Source organism: Electrona antarctica (genome assembly GCF_951216825.1).
Source record: "Electrona antarctica genome assembly, chromosome: 1".
NCBI lineage: Eukaryota > Metazoa > Chordata > Actinopteri > Myctophiformes > Myctophidae > Electrona > Electrona antarctica.
Genome location: NC_136806.1, coordinates 1,174,891 through 1,193,371, shown reverse-complemented (window position 1 = coordinate 1,193,371; position 18,481 = coordinate 1,174,891). Strand labels below are relative to the sequence as shown.

Here is an 18,481-nt window from a genome sequence, read left to right as displayed (position 1 = left end):
CAGTCTCGATAATGTAGGCCTTTATGATTTGGAACTATGTTCACTATTCAATGCTGATTTGAACCAACCTGATTTATGGTTTAGCACAATTAGGACATATTAGGTGAGAAATAACAGATTACAAGTGGCCTTATATAATAATTGCGTGGTTTGACTTCTAATACAAAGGCATAAACTGCATGGTAATGGTAGTAATCACCATTATAGTGAGGATAGGATACTCTTATAAAACAATGTGGTTGGCTCTTAAAAGAGCCTTTTGTGGGTATAAAGATGGAACAGACTGTTTACTTCTTCTTGGGAGCTGCCTTCTTTGCTGCCTTGGGTTTGGCAACCTTCTTGGCTGGAGCTTTCTTGGCTGCTGCGGGCTTCTTAGCCACTATCTTGGGGCTCTTGGTGGCCTTCTTCGGGCTTTTAGCTACCACTTTCTTGGCGACAGGCTTCTTGGCTTTCTTGGGCGATTTCTTGGCGGCTGCGGGCTTCTTTGCTACCGCCTTCTTGGGCTTCTTAGCCGCTGCGGGTTTCTTGGCTGCAGCAGGCTTCTTTGCTTTGACTGCTTTCTTAACAACAGGCTTCTTCACCTTCACCGCTTCTGCCTTGTTAATCTTGAAAGAGCCAGACGCGCCGGTGTGTTATTTTTTGACGAAATCAGATCAAGACGAAATCCGTCATCCGTCGCCGTAGCAACGAGCTGATGTTCTAACGGCGACATAATGCGTAGCTGTCCTCGCAAATGCCTGTCACAATGCCAAAACATACCCAATCCGTTATCCGATCCGATTCTTGGGCAGACGGACACTCACATTATTGCGTTGTGGAAGTGGACCTTAGCCGTAGCCTATGTTTTGTTGTCATTAAACAGGAAGACAACCTCGTCTCCTTCCTGTGACTGTATCTCCAACAACAAAACATATCCTATGCTTTATAAATGTAACTATCGCCATTGGAGTATAGCATGCAGCCCATGTAATGCGTCCAAATAAATGAATGAATGAATGAATAAAGTAATACATGAATGAATGAATAAATAAATAAATGTCTGTTTCTGACGGGATTCGAACCCCTCCCTTTGGCAGCATAACGTTTCCTAGACCTGGAGCGTAATACAGGACGTCATTCCTAGCAACAATATTGTGCAATCATATTCAAATGATAGAGTATAAAACCGTGTAGCCATTAAAAAAATGGGACATGGGACCTAGATTAAGGTGAGATCTCATTCACCACAGGCACATTTATTTCCAACACTACTGTTTAATAGCCTACAGATTGGTTGCATATCTCCAACCATCATCACCTAAATTCACCATTGGCCTATAGTCATTGTTATACAGGCTGCTCAGAAATAGTAAATAATAAATATGACAAGATAGGTTAGATTTGTTTTCAAACATGAGACTAAATATGCATGGCAAAGTGTCTGAGAAGCCAATGTGGTACCATTTACAAATGACCTCTGGCAGTCTACTAGCAAATGCTCTATCGTTCGATCATCTGTATTACAATTTAGAACCAGGCATTTAATAGTTTTAACAAAACAGCTCCATTTTACCACCGCCCTTACTGCTAGTCTTCCCATTTTTACCTCTTTACCTCCTTTATGATGAATTCCTGTTCTGTTCTCTGGCTATAATAAAGGGGTATTGGTAGGTATCTAAATATTTTGATGAATTGAACAAGGTGGACGCTCTATTAAACAAGTGTAATGCTGTATTGGGTCGTCCACTCACAGTTAACAGTCTTTGTATTGAGTTGAAATATACTGTAATTCTGCAAACTGTTAATACATATTTAAATCAAACAAGGTCTGCTTGAAGTCAAATTACCTCACTCATCACAGCAATGGTACAAAGTGGTTCAGGGCAAGCAAATAGTCTTTTAGTGGACTGACTACTAGATTATATAAATGCATTGAGAGATTAGAACGTGGGTTATAATTGTATTAAATTTGGAGCGTGGAATAGAAGATTTACTCATTTACCCTAGTCTGTATTTTAGCGACAGTAGATCAGACGGATGGGAGAACATTATTTGTATTGAGTTGTGCTTGAAATGTACTGTAATTCTGCAAACTGTTGACAAACTGTCAATCAATCAATCAATCAATGTCTCCTCCCTCTGTGGGTCACATGAGCAGTGGCAGAAGAAGCCAATCATATGCTGGGAGTCGCACACTTCATTTGCATAGCCTTGCTAGTATAAATACTGGTGCAACGCCGAAACACAGTTCACTGGGGCGATATGGTATAGTACAACCCACACACTTGTGAAGCAGAAGAAGGGCAGGCAGCCAGGTTTTTGACAGCTGTCACAGTAGACGGAGGAGGAAGGAAGGAGGCGCAGAGCGATAAATGTTTGGAGGCGCAAAACTTTGAATAAGTATTGTCAAGTTTTGTGCAGTAACTCAATCATTGGTGGTTCTCTCTTGGCCTTTTTTTCTTTTCCTTGCTCTGCTTATGTGTCATCCCCTTGGCGTTTAATAGCAGTAGTGTTTTCAGTTCTGTGTACCTATATTAGTGCAGAAGAAGGACAGTGCTAGGCTAGCGTGGGAGTCGGGAGCCTATGGCTTCCGAAGGGAGTGGGGGGGTCGAGGGAGGGGGGTGGAGGATTCAGGAGAGGAGGGGTAAGAGACCCGCACCGAGTGAGGAAAATGTCAATGTCCCTGAAAAACAGAGGAAAACTAGCCCGGACGAGCTTGTAGTGCTGTACAGAGTCAAAGGAGCTAAGCCAGGTGATGCAGGCTTCAAAGCAGTCAACCCACTACAGATTGACGCAAATTTAAAGAGTCAGATCGGCGGGGGTTTTTCAGCTAAAGTGCTGTTCAATGGTGTACTTAGAGTCATATGTACAAGCAAAAAACAGTATGACAACGCTATGAAAGTGAGTAAAGTGGTGAGCAGAGTTGAGAGGCTAGATGCTACACCTAAAGAAAGTGAGGGAAGCAAGGGAGTTGTCTATGGAATGTTCTCAGGTCTGTCAGAGAAAGAAATACTGGATAATATTGGAGGTGGAGAGGTAATTGCTGTAAAGAGATTTGGGAGCAGAGAGGGGGCACGGGGGGACCCGCCGGTCCTGCTGACGTTTAAGGACACTCTGCTTCCAAGCAGAGTGTTCTTGGGGTCAATGTCCTATCAGGTGAGGGAGTATGTAAGACCACCACTGAGATGTTACAACTGCCAGAGGTATGGCCATATTGCGGGGTCCTGTCGGGGTAAGCAGAAGTGTGCTAAGTGTGGGGGAGAGCACAGTATCACGGAATGTAACGCAGAAGCCCCTAAGTGTCCCAATTGTGGGGGGACCCATGGAGCGGCTTATCGGTGGTGCGAGCACACTATTAAGGCTCGGAAGGTGCAGACAGTGAAGGAGCGAGAAAATGTGACATATGCTGAGGCAGTGCAGAGAGTTGCAACGGAGGGCGGGGAGGAGAGAGGAGGGGGGAGTGTAACGCAGGGGAGCGTAACGCAGGGGAGCAAGCAAGATGAGCCAAACAGGTGGCCACCAGACATGCTAGTAATGACCAAGGAGTCATTTCTGGCATTTATGGCAGAGGTTCTGAAAGCAGCAAGGCCCATTCTTGCGAAAGAGAAACTCAACGGCTCAGACCTCCTTAAGGAAGTGATGATGGTAGCGGAAAGGTTCCTTGGGGTTAAAAAGGACCCAGCGGTAGTGCACCAGCTCATTCTAGATGTAAACAACAAGAGGGGACAGGGCCGGCCGGGGAGCAGGGAAGAGGTAGGAGACACTGTGGGTGCTAGTGGTGTAACCGAAGGTGAATATGATGAAGTGGGCATTTGTTAGTCTCCTTATGTTCTGTGTCCTACAGTGGAATGCTCGAAGCCTAGTGAGGAATGGACAGGAACTAAAAAAGTTTGTTGACAGGCTCGAGAACGAGCCAGAGGTCATTTGTGTACAAGAGACGTGGCTGCGGCCGTGCCTGGATTTTGTAATCCCAGGGTATGATAGCTTGAGACTGGACAGGGCAGAAGTAGTAGGAGGGGAGGCAGGGGAGGTTGACAGGACCCATGGGGGCTGTGCCACTTTTGTTAAAAAGGGGCTCCAGTATAGGAGACTGGGGCTAAGTGGGAACCTAGAGTGTGTTGCAGTGGAGGTTTGGGACAGCCAAAAGCAAACGGATGGATGTAATGGCAGTGGTAACCACAATGAGGAGGCTAATAGCACAGAGGTCGGGAGTAGGAGCAAAAAGAGTGTGACTGTGATTAACTTCTACAACCCCTGCAAGAGCCTGGTGCTGTCAGACTTGGACGAAGTAATGGAGAAAGTAAGGAGCCCAGTGATATGGGCGGGTGACTTTAATGCCCACAACCCATTATGGGGTAGCGGGCAAAGGGACAGTAATGGGGGTGTGATAGAGGACTGGCTGGACAACCACGGGCTGGTAGTCTTAAACGACGGGAGACCAACGAGGTATGACATTGCTAGGAATACGTCCAGCCAACTGGACCTAACGATAGCATCCCCTAGCTTGGCAAGAGTTGGGGAGTGGGAAGTAGATGAGTCATGTAACTTGGGCAGTGATCACTATACAATAATTAGTACGTTTGGGAGAGAGCTAAGGAAGGAAGAGGGAGAGACAGTTCCTAGGTATAATTTTGCTCGGGCTAAGTGGGACGAGTTTCAGGAAAAGGCGGAAAGCCTAGTGGGACAGGTTGACAGCGAGGGCTCAGTGGACAAGTGGAACAATTCATTGTGCTCTATGATCCATGATGCAGCTAGCGGCACCATCCCAAAGAAGCGAGAGGCCAGGGCCCGAAAGCGTGTCCCCTGGTGGAGTAAGAGGTGTGATGAAGCGGTTAGAAATAGGAACAGAGCATTCCGTAAATTAAGGAAGTACCCAATGTGGGAAAATGTGATTGAATTTAAGAGGCTAAAGGCGTTGGCAAGGAGAGTCATAAAGGAGGAAAAGAGGAACAGCTGGAGGGCTTTCTGTGAGGGAATAGGGCCAGAGACACCAATAGGGCAGCTATGGTCAGCGGTCCACAAGATGTCAGGGGTCTACAAAAAGAGGTCTATGCCGGTGCTGCAGAAGGGTGAGTTGGAGGCAGTGTCTAACAAGGAGAAAGCTGACATGCTGGTGGAAAGCTTTCAGGAGGTGCACAGGTCCGAGTGTGCAGGAGAAGAGAGGGGTAGGAGGAGGGCGGAGGTCTTGGCAGCCAGCCAGTGGAAACTGGTAAGATGCTCTGAAAACGATAGCGCAGTCAATGTCTTCTTCTCAATTAAAGAACTGAGGGAGGCTGTAATGGCGGGGGCAAACACCTCTCCAGGGCGGGACAGGCTCTCCTACGAGATGCTTAAACACCTGGACGACCTTGTGTTGGAAGAGGTCTTGGCGTTGATAAACACGGTATGGGAAGAGGGGTACCTACCTAAGGAGTGGAAACATGCAGTAGTGGTCCCGATCCTGAAACCGGGCAAAGAGGCGTCTGACCCTGGGTCATACCGGCCAATAGCACTCACCTCAGTGCTCTGTAAAATAATGGAGAGAATGGTCACAAACAGGCTGGTTTACTATTTGGAGTCCAGAGGACTATTTGTCGAATTTCAGAATGGGTTCAGGAATGGGCGGTCCACAATGGAGTCTGTGGCACTGCTGGACCAAGACATAAAGAGGGCATTCAGCCATAAAGAGGTGGTAGTAGGGGTGTTCCTGGACATTGAGAAGGCATATGACTCTCTGTGGAAGGATGGGCTATTAATTAAAATGCATGACCTAGGGGTAAGAGGCCGAATGTTCAACTGGGTGCAAGACTTTCTGAAGGACAGAACTATACAGGTCCGGGTGGATGGTGTCATGTCTAAAAAAGTAGGCATAGAGAATGGCACCCCCCAGGGAAGCGTAATCTCTCCAGTGTTATTTAACATAATGATTAATGACATCTTTGCTGGCATAGGAGGGGGGTTTGGGCTGTCCCTGTTCGCGGACGATGGAGCAATTTGGAAAAGGGGGCGCAATGTAGGGTACATTCTGGGACAGGTCCAAAAAGCCTTGCAGAAAGTAGAGGAGTGGGGCAATACATGGGGCTTCAGGATATCAGCGCCCAAGTCAAATTATGTTATTTTTGGATTTAAAAGGAAGCTGCCTGCTCTTGGACTGAAGCTGTATGGGTCTCCACTGGGGAAGGTGAAGGTATTTAAGTTCTTGGGAATCTGGTTTGAAGAAAGAATGACCTGGGCGGTGCACATAAATAAAATAGTGGAGAAGTGTGGAAAGGTTATTAATGTCCTGCGAAGCCTAGCTGGGTGTGAGTGGGGAGCTGATAGGGGGACGCTGAGACTGATATATCAGGCCATGATTAGATCGGCGATTGACTATGGCAGTTATGTATATGGTGCCGCTTCGAAGGCGGTGCTGGGCCGGCTGGACGTCCTGCAGGCCAGGGCACTGAGGCAGTGCTGTGGGGCCTTTACGACGTCCCCGGTCCCAGCGCTGCTGGTTGAAATGGGAGAAATGCCTCTGCGGCTAAGGCGCAGCAAGCTGGGGCTGCAGTACTGGATGAAGCTCAGCGGGAGCAGACAAGCGTTTCCAGCCAGAGGCCTGCTGCAGGAGGGGGAAGGAGGCAGTAGGTACGAGCCGTACATGTGCAGAGTTAACCAGCAGGCCAGAGAGCTAGGGCTGGGGCAAGGAGGAATAGCAGAGCACTCAGTCTGGGCACCATCCCCTCCATGGCTGCTTCCTGAGCTCGACATTGAGCTACGCTTCCTCCAGGAGGAAGATAAGAGGGAGGTAAAAAATAAAGTGGAGGAGTACCTATTCAAGGCCGCTAGGGGGGGCAAGACACTAGTGTATACAGATGGCTCTAGAGACCCAGCCAGTAGGAGGGCAGGGTTTGGGGTGTACATTGAACAGCTGGAGCTGGAATACAGTGTGCGGATCTCCGACAATAGCTCAGTCTTTACCACAGAACTGCTAGCAATCTTGTGGGCAGTAAGGTGGGTGGAACAGGGGAGACCGAGAGAGGCAGTCATATGCTCAGACTCTGCTGCAGCACTAGAAGCCTTGAGAGGGGGCAAAAGCAAGGCCCGTCCGGACATAGTGCTGGAAATCCTGTGTGCCATGGGCAGAATTGGGATGGCGAGTGAGGTAACCTTCTGTTGGGTCCCAGGACATGCAGGGGTTGAAGGAAACGAGAGGGTGGACCTCCTTGCCAAGGGAAGCCTGGGTAGGGAAGTAGATGTCCATCTGCCCCTGGGGAGGGTGGAACTTAGGGGAATGAGCAAAGAGGGACTGATAATGGAGTGGCAAGGGGAATGGGAGAAGGAGGACAAGGGGAGGCACTACTTTCAGGTGCAACCTAAAGTAAACAAAGAATGCTTCTGTATTACAGCATCACGCAGAGGCGCAGTAAAGTTATGCAGACTGAGGCTGGGGCACTGTGGCTTAAATAAGAACCTGTTTCTCATTGGGAAGCACGACACAGGGCTCTGCCAGTGTGGAAAGCCAGAAACAGTTAAACATGTTTTCCTAGAGTGTAAGGAGTACAGCATAGAAAGACAATCCCTTTTCCTAAGGATGGCAGAGGCAGGAGAGGAGTCCTTTTCAGTTTCATCTTTATTTGGCCATAATGAGAACCACCAAAGAACCTCTGAGGCAGTTCTGCAGTTCCTGCATGACACTGGACTATATGACAAGATTTAGGTGAATAAATCACCAGACCAGTGGAGGGCAGTAATACGCCTCGCGGCGTCCACACTGCCGGAAATCAACAAGAAGAAGAAGAAGAACACAGTTCACTTCTTTTCTTCAATCACTGAGAGAGAAACATGCCTGAAGTAGCAAAACCAGCGCCCAAGAAGGGCTCCAAGAAAGCCGTCACCAAGACCGCTGCGAAGGGCGGCAAGAAGCGCAGGAAGGAGAGCTACGCCATCTACATAATAAGGTCCTTTTAAGGACCACCCATCTTTTCCAAGAAAGAGTTCATCCTAATACTATACACAAGGATATTAGAGTGTTGTCAGCTAAGCCAGTTTCATCTGACATGAATGTGAATACAGTGATCAGAGGCATACATTGTGCAATACGTAATCGACATTGTTTAATTCATAAGCAACAATGATTCCTTTAAATCGGGTCTAATGTTTATGAACTTTAGAGGAGCTTGTGAACATGTAGATTCACATTTCAAGTGCATATAGCTTCAATTAAAAGCTACGTACAGCCAATGTTATCATCCACCATTAATTAAGGTGCTGTATTTTCGAAGTTGTGAATACATCTATCATTGTGATTGAAATGCTCATGCTGCTATAGATGTAAGCATGGTACACAGGATCAATTAAAACAGTGGATATTTTACATTTACCATAAATATATTTAGCCCCCACATGTTTACAGGGACAATTGAGCCCACAAATAAAACTACCTATTACACAGAAGTGTAGGGTAATTGTATTACTTAGGCCTACTTTAAATGACAACTGAACAAATAAATTAAGTAATAACACACACTGTGCTGTTAATGCAGACATAATGGTCAGACTGTGACAGGGAACACATTCAACACACACAAGTATGTCTTATGATTTGAACTAGGAAGCGTAATAGCGATGCAAAGTTGTGTTAAAATGTGCATTTATTTTAAATTTGTCCAACATGTGCACAGTAAAATCCTCAAATTGTTACTATGGGAGGGTTGAACTAATGCAGTGTATATTCAATCTTTATTTCAGACTCATGGGAGATACATATCACAATACAAACACAACACAATACAAATACTGTATATTATTGGAGTGGCATTGTGTGAAGGCTATAATAAGTCAGTAAACTGTGTGTGTATGCGTGCGTGTGCGTGATACCTGTGCATGCTCCTTACTATTAATTATCTCAGACACCCATTCACAGGCAATTATTATTAGTTCAGCAGTAATTTGATAAGTAATAATCACACTTTTTTTGTCATGGCTCATTAAGCCAATTTTATTTCAACAAGGCAATTAAATGTGCTTCACATAGAACACCAAGCATATTTGTGAAATGACAGTAGAATACAGAATACAATGCAAACAAAAATCACACCCGTGTGAAGTGATAAGTGCCCTATCATCATACGTTATTTTACATCATCTCATTCTGACCAATCACAATTTCACATGAAGACATGTCCTCGTCTTCAATGTTTGTGTTAACACAAACACTCAGAACTGGCCATTCATTGTCAATGGCATTTCATGTTTGTGTTAGGAGTCAAAGTTTGTGTTTACACACACACTAAAGGCTCGACATATAACAATACTGCAAGACTGCGACTCTGTGATCTTGTAGATCTGCTTGCTATTCTTAAAATAATTTGAAAATATGGTTCAAGTGGTTAAAGTGATGTTGGTGCTATTAATCAGCATTGCTAGGGGGAAAAAATACATCCTGACCCAGAGAATCACTACCTTTCATATTTAGATTGACTCCTTTTATGTTATATCCCAATAATGTTAACTTGAGTCCTGTGTGAGGCTCCATAACTAAGCTTGTCTCAAAGTCGCCTCACCTAAATATGCACTGCCACCTCTGTCATGAATTCATCCATTACTACTATAATGCACGTTGATATCACTGTTGAGAACGGGTTACATATAAGTAGTTCGGCCCCATTGATCATGAAACTTAGTTGAATAAATATTGAAAGAAAGTGTGGGTGGCTCTGAAAAGAGCCTTTGGGTTGTACAAAAATGATAGTAGGCCTACAGTGATGAGGAAGACCATATTCATGATGCATTTATTTTGATGCTTTAAATGACTGGGGCTGAATGGTTAGTGTGTGACACATTAGCTTACATTTGTAGCACATTGTCTGGTCAAGTCAAGTCACGTCAGTGTATATTAATGAGGGAGCTTTTCAGACACTAAGGTCCTCATTCACAACGGCGTTTACGCTCATAACGTTACGTAACGTGAGCGGAGCGTGAGCGGACTGGCATTTACGTGGATTCCCACATTACGTGGGAATTCATGAACTTGAACGTGAACTTTACGGTGACGTTGTTTGTTCGGAAACTCCGCTATAAGCTGCGCCAGCTCAGAGGGTCGTGTACTGCTTGCGTAGATTTATTCAGAAGGCTTTAGTCTTCATTCTGAATCAATTAAAAGTCCCCAAATCTCAGATAAAATATGTAGGCATTTGTCCAAAACATTGGTCAGCACATAAAAAAATGATAGCTTATATAAAAGCCAAGTATCACTTGGATGCCTAAATGCATGCATTCTAGAGGCAGGTTAGCCTAGAGTCCCATACAGAAACTGCCCCTGCAAACCCGACACCTTTTTATTTATTTATTAGGATATTTCTAGCATGCGCGATTGCGCTGCACTTGACAGCTTTCTACTCGCAGTGCAACGCGTTGTGAGCTTGTAGATCGGCTCTCGCGGACTCGCGCTGCATGTTAAAAAACAAACTCACAATTATAATAAGAACATACACTTATCTGCATTCTGCACTGTACGAATTCATTGGAAAATGAATATAACGGTGCGGTGAGCCCGGCCCGGACAGAACAGATTATTTCTATGGTTCACAGACATGCAAGTCCACATTATTGCATCAGCGCGTGCAATTCGGCCAGTCATAGTTTTAAGCCAGTGCACCTTAATTAATTATAATATGGGGAACTTATAGCTAGGCTGTAGGCTACTACATTGATGAGATCAATCCAGTTTGGTGCCAAATGTCTCGCGAAATTCGCGAATCATTTTAATATGACGACATCATCATAAATGAACCTGCACTTAGATCTGACAAAGAGGAGGCTACCCGCCGTATATGGTTGAAATTTTAAATAGCTATAGGCCTATGCCTACGTGTCCATGATCAGAACAAATCCATTCTCCACATGGCATTCAGACAGATGACAGTGAGATGATATTAATCTATTCCCCGCATGAATCAATGCAGCTCTGATACAAATATCGGATATATGTTTTACCTCTGCAAAGGTGTGAGTGAGCAATTGTTCAATAGAAAAGAAAAGGCTTTATAATATAATTGCCAAGTATACGCTAGCTTGCTGCCTTGGTCCCGAACTTAAATAAATAAATGGCCAAGCTGCATTTTATACCGTAAGTCAGCTTGACATTGCTGCAGCGGTGCGGAGCAGCGTTCACCGTTTTGTAAGCTTGGGAAATGATTTATATAGTTTAATGGTAGGCTATAGACAATATAAAGAATCACGCACAAATGTAATGGTATATGGATGTAAAAAAAGAGACTGCAGGTGGTGGTCGTCGCTCCGGCGCTTGACATGGTCAGATCATTTTCTTTTAATTTCCTAATATAGCCTAATTCTTTCCAGCAATCATTTTTATTTTAATTTGTGAAGCCACTATACTGGAAAATATCATTATTGTGTTGCATTCCGTCAGGAGGACCTCTATTTCGTTTGAGCTGTAAGGCCTTCTTTTTAGTTTTTTTTACTGCTGTCTGCTGAGTCATGCTTGACGCCTTTTATGGTGTGAAATGGGGCGTGGATCAATGCAAATGAAGTTATCCGCTGATTTTCCGATCATTTGGCACCCGCTCGCATTCACCTGCGTACCTCACAACATACACCTGCGTACCTGTGGTACACACCGCTCTTTGAATTGCACGGGAAAACAACGTTGCGTGATCGGACGGAATTTCCCGCATCTGTTTACGCTTCCGTTACACTCTTGCGTATTTCTCCTTTGTGAATGAGGACCTCACTAAGTGTCTGAAAAGCTCCCTCACTATAGGTCATGTTATAAACAAACTGTTAATCTACCTGCTCATATTTACTATTTCTAAGTAGCCTATACAGGATGACATGATGAATAATATATGATGATGGTGATATTAAGAAATCTGTATTAAACAGCCGTATTGGAAATCAGTGTGATGAATGACATCATTCTCAAGTTAATCTAGGTCCCATGTCTGTTGTTTTGAGTTGTGTTAACTGGATTTGTACTCTATAAGTTATATACTGTTCATAGATAGAGTGCCCCAAATGGCACACAGGGCTATGCTTCAGACTGGTGTTCTCCTTTTGACATTAGGAGGAGTTCGAATCCTGTGAGATGCTGACAGTTATTTATTTATTCAGTCATCCGCTGATGCGTTTATTTTGACGCTTTAAATGGGCTGAATATTGTGTGTGAAATATTAGCACCATTAGCTTTGATAATTTGGAGCACGTACATTGACTGGCGTGACTTGGGTCAGTTTAATGTGGCTTTTGGGCATATTTAGGTCATGTTATAAACAGATTGTTAATTTAACATATCATGCATTTATTATTTCTATGTAGCCTGTAGGCCTATAACATAATGACCATAAGGTGAACGTATAGGTGATGATGGTGAGAGACGTTAGAAACAAATCTGTAGGCCTATTAAACAGCCGTTTTGGAAATCGGTGTGATTAATGAGATTTCAAGTTAATCTAGTTCCCCATGTTCGTTTTGAGTTGTGGTGGCTGCTTTTATAAACTATGATTTGATTTTCATTACAATGTTATGGCTAGAATGGCTCACTGTAGTAGTTCCATGACTGGGAAACTTTATGCCGAAAAACGGAGGAGTTCGAACCCCGTCAGAAACAAACGTTCATTTATTTACGGTATGTATTTCTTTCATCGATGAGTTTATATTGACGCATTACATGGGCTGCATTGTTAATGTATGTGACACATGTTTACTTATAGTTGCATTTATAAAACGAATTGTTGTACATAGACAGTCACAGGAAGAAGGCGAGTGTCTTCCTGTTTCTCAACAATCACAACAACAAAACACAGGGCTAAAGGGTGTGCAACCACAACGCAATGTGAGTGTCCGTCCGTCTCCCCGACGCTTCTTAATCCAAACGAGAATCAGATCGGTATGTTTTGTTTAAATTGGCATTGACGAGGACAGCTACGTAGTGTGGGGTCCGTGTAGGACCACAATGAAACATCAGCCGTTACTAGGACGACGGATGCGCGATTTCGTTTTGATCTGATTTCGTGTTAAACTTGTTCACCGGTGCCTTTGAGCTGGACCAGGGTGCCTTTAGTGACCAGGCTCTTGACGGCGGTCTTTACGCGGACCTTGTTCTTCTCCACATCGTAGCCTCCGGCAGCCAGAGCCTTCTTGACCGCAGCGAGAGACACACCGCTCCGCTCCTTGGAGGCGGACACGGCCTCGACGACCAGCTCAGCGACGCTGGGGGCGGTCTTTTTGGGTCGGGGTGCTGCCTTCTTCTTGGAGGCCTTGGCCGGAGCTGGTGCTGGAGCGACTTCTGCCATTATTCTCTCGGATAGTAGGTTGCTGTTCCTCCTCTAAAGTAAACTCTCACAGAGTGATGCTGAAAGCACTGAAGGGGCTGGACTTAAACACCACATGAGAACCATGTAGACTCAACACACACAGCAGCTCTACTGTAGCTATGTTAATGTGACACTTGTGTTTTCTCCTCGATTAAAACAACATATAACTATCTACTGGGTATATAATTTAATGCGACAAAGAGCTGACCAGTTAACACACATGCTCCTTTTTGACATTAATACATCTGAGATGAAAACGGCACTCTAGTTTTTAAGTTATATGCTAAAAACATGACCCTTCCACGGTCCGACACCAGTGTTTCCTGTCATTTGTCTTTTAAAACATTTTAAACTACGATAAATTAACAATGATACTCAAACTCATCTTAGCAGACATTCCTGGCGACGCAATAACATAAACTATACTTTTGTTTTGTCTTCCGTTTTTCTATAAACACAAGGTTTTCTGACACAAGTAAACACACTCCAGTTGACAACAGCATGGTGGAGTTGATACCACATTCCAATGACAGAGGTTGTAACACTTGGTCCATTTGTGGTCAAAAACGTACTGTGATCAAAATGCAGAAAACAACACGACATGCTTGCATTGCATCTTCAATCAACTGTGGTACCGGTATCTGTATTTGGTTATGGCACACATACACTTTCACCTTCCATGCATTACCACTGACAATAATGTGATGATGTAGGCATGATGTATATTGGCATGGATTATTTTACTTAAACTGGTGTGTACAGTAGACTATACTTTTGTATTATTAATACAAAACAATTTGTTGTAGTGTCACATTACAGACAACATGAAGATTGTAATGTCTTTTATGTCTTCCACATCACTGTAGTGACTTTAGGCCTACTATAATTTTGCACAACCCAAAGGCTCTTTTCAGAGCCACCCACACTTTCTTTCAATATGTATTCAGCTAAGCTTCATGATCAATGAGGCCGATAATTAAAGGACCACTTCACCACTTTTCAACCTATCTTCATATAATAGGTCCTCACTAATAATCTGGTAAAATGGCACAATTTGTTTCTACTCAGTCTGTGTCTCATAGGAGGGCTGTGGGCAGTTTAGAAACCGTCTTCCAGTGACATCATCATTAGGCAGATTATTTTTTTAACAAGATATTTTTTACAAAAATGTTTAGATTTTCATTATCGTGAGAACGATGGCTTCCATTTTCGCATTGCAACTTTTCAGGACTAGAAAGCCTGCAGTTTTTATTAGCTTGTATTCCCCATCGATGATGTCACTGGAAGACGGTTTCTGAACTGCCCACAGCCCTCCTATGAGACACAGACCGAGTAGAACAAAATTGCGCCATTTTTTCAAGATTATTAGTGAGGACCTATTATATGAAGATAGGTTGAAAAGTGGTGAAGTGGTCCTTTAACTACTTACTTATGTAACCCATTCTCAACAGTGATATCAAAGTACATTATAGTAGCAATGGATTAATTCATGACAGAGACAACTTTGAGACAAGCTTGGTTATGGTTATGGAGCCTCACACAGGACTCAAGATAACATTATGAAATGATTGCAGTTATGTGCATATCAAACTGCTTTCATTCTCCATTATTGCATGTGCCAGTTCAACATAAAAAGAAGTACGTCAGGATGTATTATTTTCCCCTAGCAATGCTGATAAACAGCACCAACATCACTTTAACCATATTTTCAAATTATTTTAAGAATAGCAGATCTACAAGATTGCACGGAGTCGCAGGCCTGCAGTATTGTTATCTTTTGAGGGGATGTCGAAGCCTTTACACGGGGGCTCCACCGGGCGCGTCAGCGTCGCGTCTCCGTCACCGTCAGGGAATGTTCCCTTTTTAATCAATGAAGGGTGGCTCCACTGCCCGCGTTGCGTTGCGTTGACGGAGACGCGACGCGTGCATTAAAATTGAACCGGTGCGTTTTTTGACGCACGCGACGGAGACGCAACGCGTCCGGTGGAGCCCTGGCGTTAGTGTGCGTGTGTGGAATCTGGAAACAATAATTCTTACAATATCTCATGTTCTTGGGCATAGCATATGGGTGATCCTGTTTATTCAGTAGGTATAGTTAATTGCACTAGTCAGTTCGTCTCCAAAGTCTGTGACTGTCTTTCCCACACACCCGGTCCCATGTGGTGAGGGCCTTGCCATTTGCTATGTGCCTTCCTGGGGCTATTTGTATGACAAAAGGAGTTTGTTGACATGAAGGAACAAACTGATTGATCAAAGGACTTGTCACTAAAATGTATGCATATTTCTGTTGACACCCTACACTCTGTAAACTGCTTAAAAGGTGAATCAAAATGTGACTCTTTGTCAGTTCGGGGCATCAGCCCATGTGTGGAGCACGTCAGGCCACTCTGGCTGGCGTGTGCATTTAACCTGCTATGCTGCGCTGTGTACTTCGAAATAAACCAACATCATCAAGGAACTTCACTCTGTCTGTGCCGTCTCACAATTCTCTCAATGCTCTCCCAGTATTCTGGTTAAGTGGAACTAGAGTTTTTTAGAGTGTCTCGTGTCTATCAGATACGACAGATGGTGCCGAAGTTTGTAGGGTGAATGGTATATTATTTGCAACAGATGATATCGAAACCCGGTCCTGTTGGTTGGGAATTGATTTTCCTAGCCACTGGATACCACAGATGGTGCGCGATCCCGACCTTCATGGTGCCTTTACACCAGTTAGGAGAAGAATCGGCGGCTTTTTTATTCAGTCTAATCAGCGAGTTTTTGTGGAAGACGACAACGACGTGTTCCAGCGGAACGAGGAGGATGATGACGGCGGACCACCGATGAGGAGTGTTGCGCAGCGGCGACGTGCGTCACTTTCCAGCCGGCCGGTGGACAGCGGAGCGGTCGACGACGCAACAGCCACACGGCGGCCTTCGATCATCAACTCGGCGCGGGGGACACCAGCGGAGGTCCCCGGCGGGGTGAGGCGACGCTTGGCGTGGCGGCGGTGGCTTGGCTTTCCATGCCGACTGACAACACAAGCTGAGGGCCTTCACGGACCTGAGCAGGGGTCTGTGATGAGGTTGTTGCCTTTTTCTCTTCGTATTCCCATCTCTGATGTTTCAGAGCTGGGAGGGGGGAGATGATGATGTAGGGAGTTTGCTTCGAGAACTTTCAGCGAAAACAGCGGTGAACATTTTCTCAACTTGGTCCGTGCGGTTGAAGCGAACTTTCAAGGTAACTAGGGAATGCAGAATACAGAATAATTTCCTTGTTCATATCGGAGGGGAGATGCACATTCCTTCTTTCTGATTACAATTGTGCGTCACGTTCGTTTTCTACTAATCATTTTACCATTATTCACTGTTTAGGATTATTTATTTGTCAGGATAGTGATTAAATTACAGGGCAATTGGCAGCCGTTTAGTGCCGACAGTGTTTAAAGTCAGGATAGTGATTAAATTACAGGGCAATTGGCAGCCGTTTAGTGCCGACAGTGTTTAAAGAGGGTTTAATTTGACTCTTTGTGGTTCTCTAGGGCTTAAGATGCAATTTTCTTTGTTTGTGCGCATAGTACGAGCTGAGATATTTGGTCTTTGTTTTGTCGAAAGTTGACGAAGTGACGGCAGTTTTCATATGGGTCTCCAAGAAGAGGGGTCCATGTGATGTGTTCATTGTTCTGTAACATTTTTAGCCATAAGAGTTTGAAATAACGCAAAGAGAATTCTCCACTGATACAAAATTGTATTTGTAACTTACTGTAATGGAAATCATTTATGAATTCTCCACTGATACGAAATTGTATTTGTAACTTACTGTAATGGAAATCATTTATGACGAGTTGTGTAATCTTGAATGTCTGTTTGAAAACCATGTTGGGGGAGATTCTGTACTGTAATGCTGTTATTCTGGTGTCTTGAATGTATTGTTAAGCTGAGGATCAAGGGGGGTGGTAACTGGTAAGAATTATGGTTTCTTCATATTCTTTTGCGACAGACGTTTGTTGTCTGTCGAGGGGGGTTGTGTGGAATCTGGAAACAATAATTCTTACAATATCTCATGTTCTTGGGCATAGCATATGGGTGATCCTGTTTATTCAGTAGGTATAGTTAATTGCACTAGTCAGTTCGTCTCCAAAGTCTGTGACTGTCTTTCCCACACACCCGGTCCCATGTGGTGAGGGCCTTGCCATTTGCTATGTGCCTTCCTGGGGCTATTTGTATGACAAAAGGAGTTTGTTGACATGAAGGAACAAACTGATTGATCAAAGGACTTGTCACTAAAATGTATGCATATTTCTGTTGACACCCTACACTCTGTAAACTGCTTAAAAGGTGAATCAAAATGTGACTCTTTGTCAGTTCGGGGCATCAGCCCATGTGTGGAGCACGTCAGGCCACTCTGGCTGGCGTGTGCATTTAACCTGCTATGCTGCGCTGTGTACTTCGAAATAAACCAACATCATCAAGGAACTTCACTCTGTCTGTGCCGTCTCACAATTCTCTCAATGCTCTCCCAGTATTCTGGTTAAGTGGAACTAGAGTTTTTTAGAGTGTCTCGTGTCTATCAGATACGACAGATGGTGCCGAAGTTTGTAGGGTGAATGGTATATTATTTGCAACAGATGATATCGAAACCCGATGTCATTGGACATTTTTGGATACCACACGTGTAAACACAAACTTTGTCCTAACACAAACATGAAATGCCATTGACAATGAATGGCCAGTTCTGAGTGTTTGTGTTAACATGAAGACGAGTGTAACCAGTGTAGTCTGTCTCTCTCTGCGTTGTGTTGAAGGGACTACACGGACTAGTTGAGACAACCTCCATTTATTCTGACGAAGAGATAACAAATATCACGTCTCCAGTTAATTATTTTCGTATTGCAACGACTCCTCTCTAAACAGAGTTAAATTGATTGATTGATTGATTGAAATATGTAACAGTTTGCAGAATTACAGTACATTTCAAGCACAAACTGGGGGGGGGGGCTTATTGGCCCCCCACCACAAGCCCTTATTGCCCCCCCCCACACACGCCCTTATTGCCCCCCCATAAAAGCCCTTATTGGCCCCCCATATAAGCCCTTATTTGCCACCCAAATAAGCCCTTGTTTGCCCCCCCACACAAGCCCTTATTGGCCCCCCACACATAAGCCCTTATTTGCCCCCCACACAAGCCCTTATTGGCCCCCCATATAAGCCCTTATTTGCCCCCCAAATAAG

The 18,481-nt window shown here is 44.3% G+C and overlaps 1 protein-coding gene across 1 annotated transcript; it reads right to left on the bottom strand.

Annotated features, from left to right (window-relative positions):
- Nucleotides 1–287: 287 nt before the first annotated feature.
- LOC306930930 (histone H1-like) lies at nucleotides 288–13,250 on the bottom strand (the record flags this gene model as incomplete). The annotated part of the gene is made up of 2 exons (XM_079512038.1): nucleotides 288–625; nucleotides 12,986–13,250. The coding sequence occupies 2 exons, from the start codon at nucleotides 13,248–13,250 to the stop codon at nucleotides 288–290; spliced, it is 603 nt and encodes a 200-aa protein (XP_079368164.1).
- Between the last annotated feature and the right edge of the window lie 5,231 nt (nucleotides 13,251–18,481).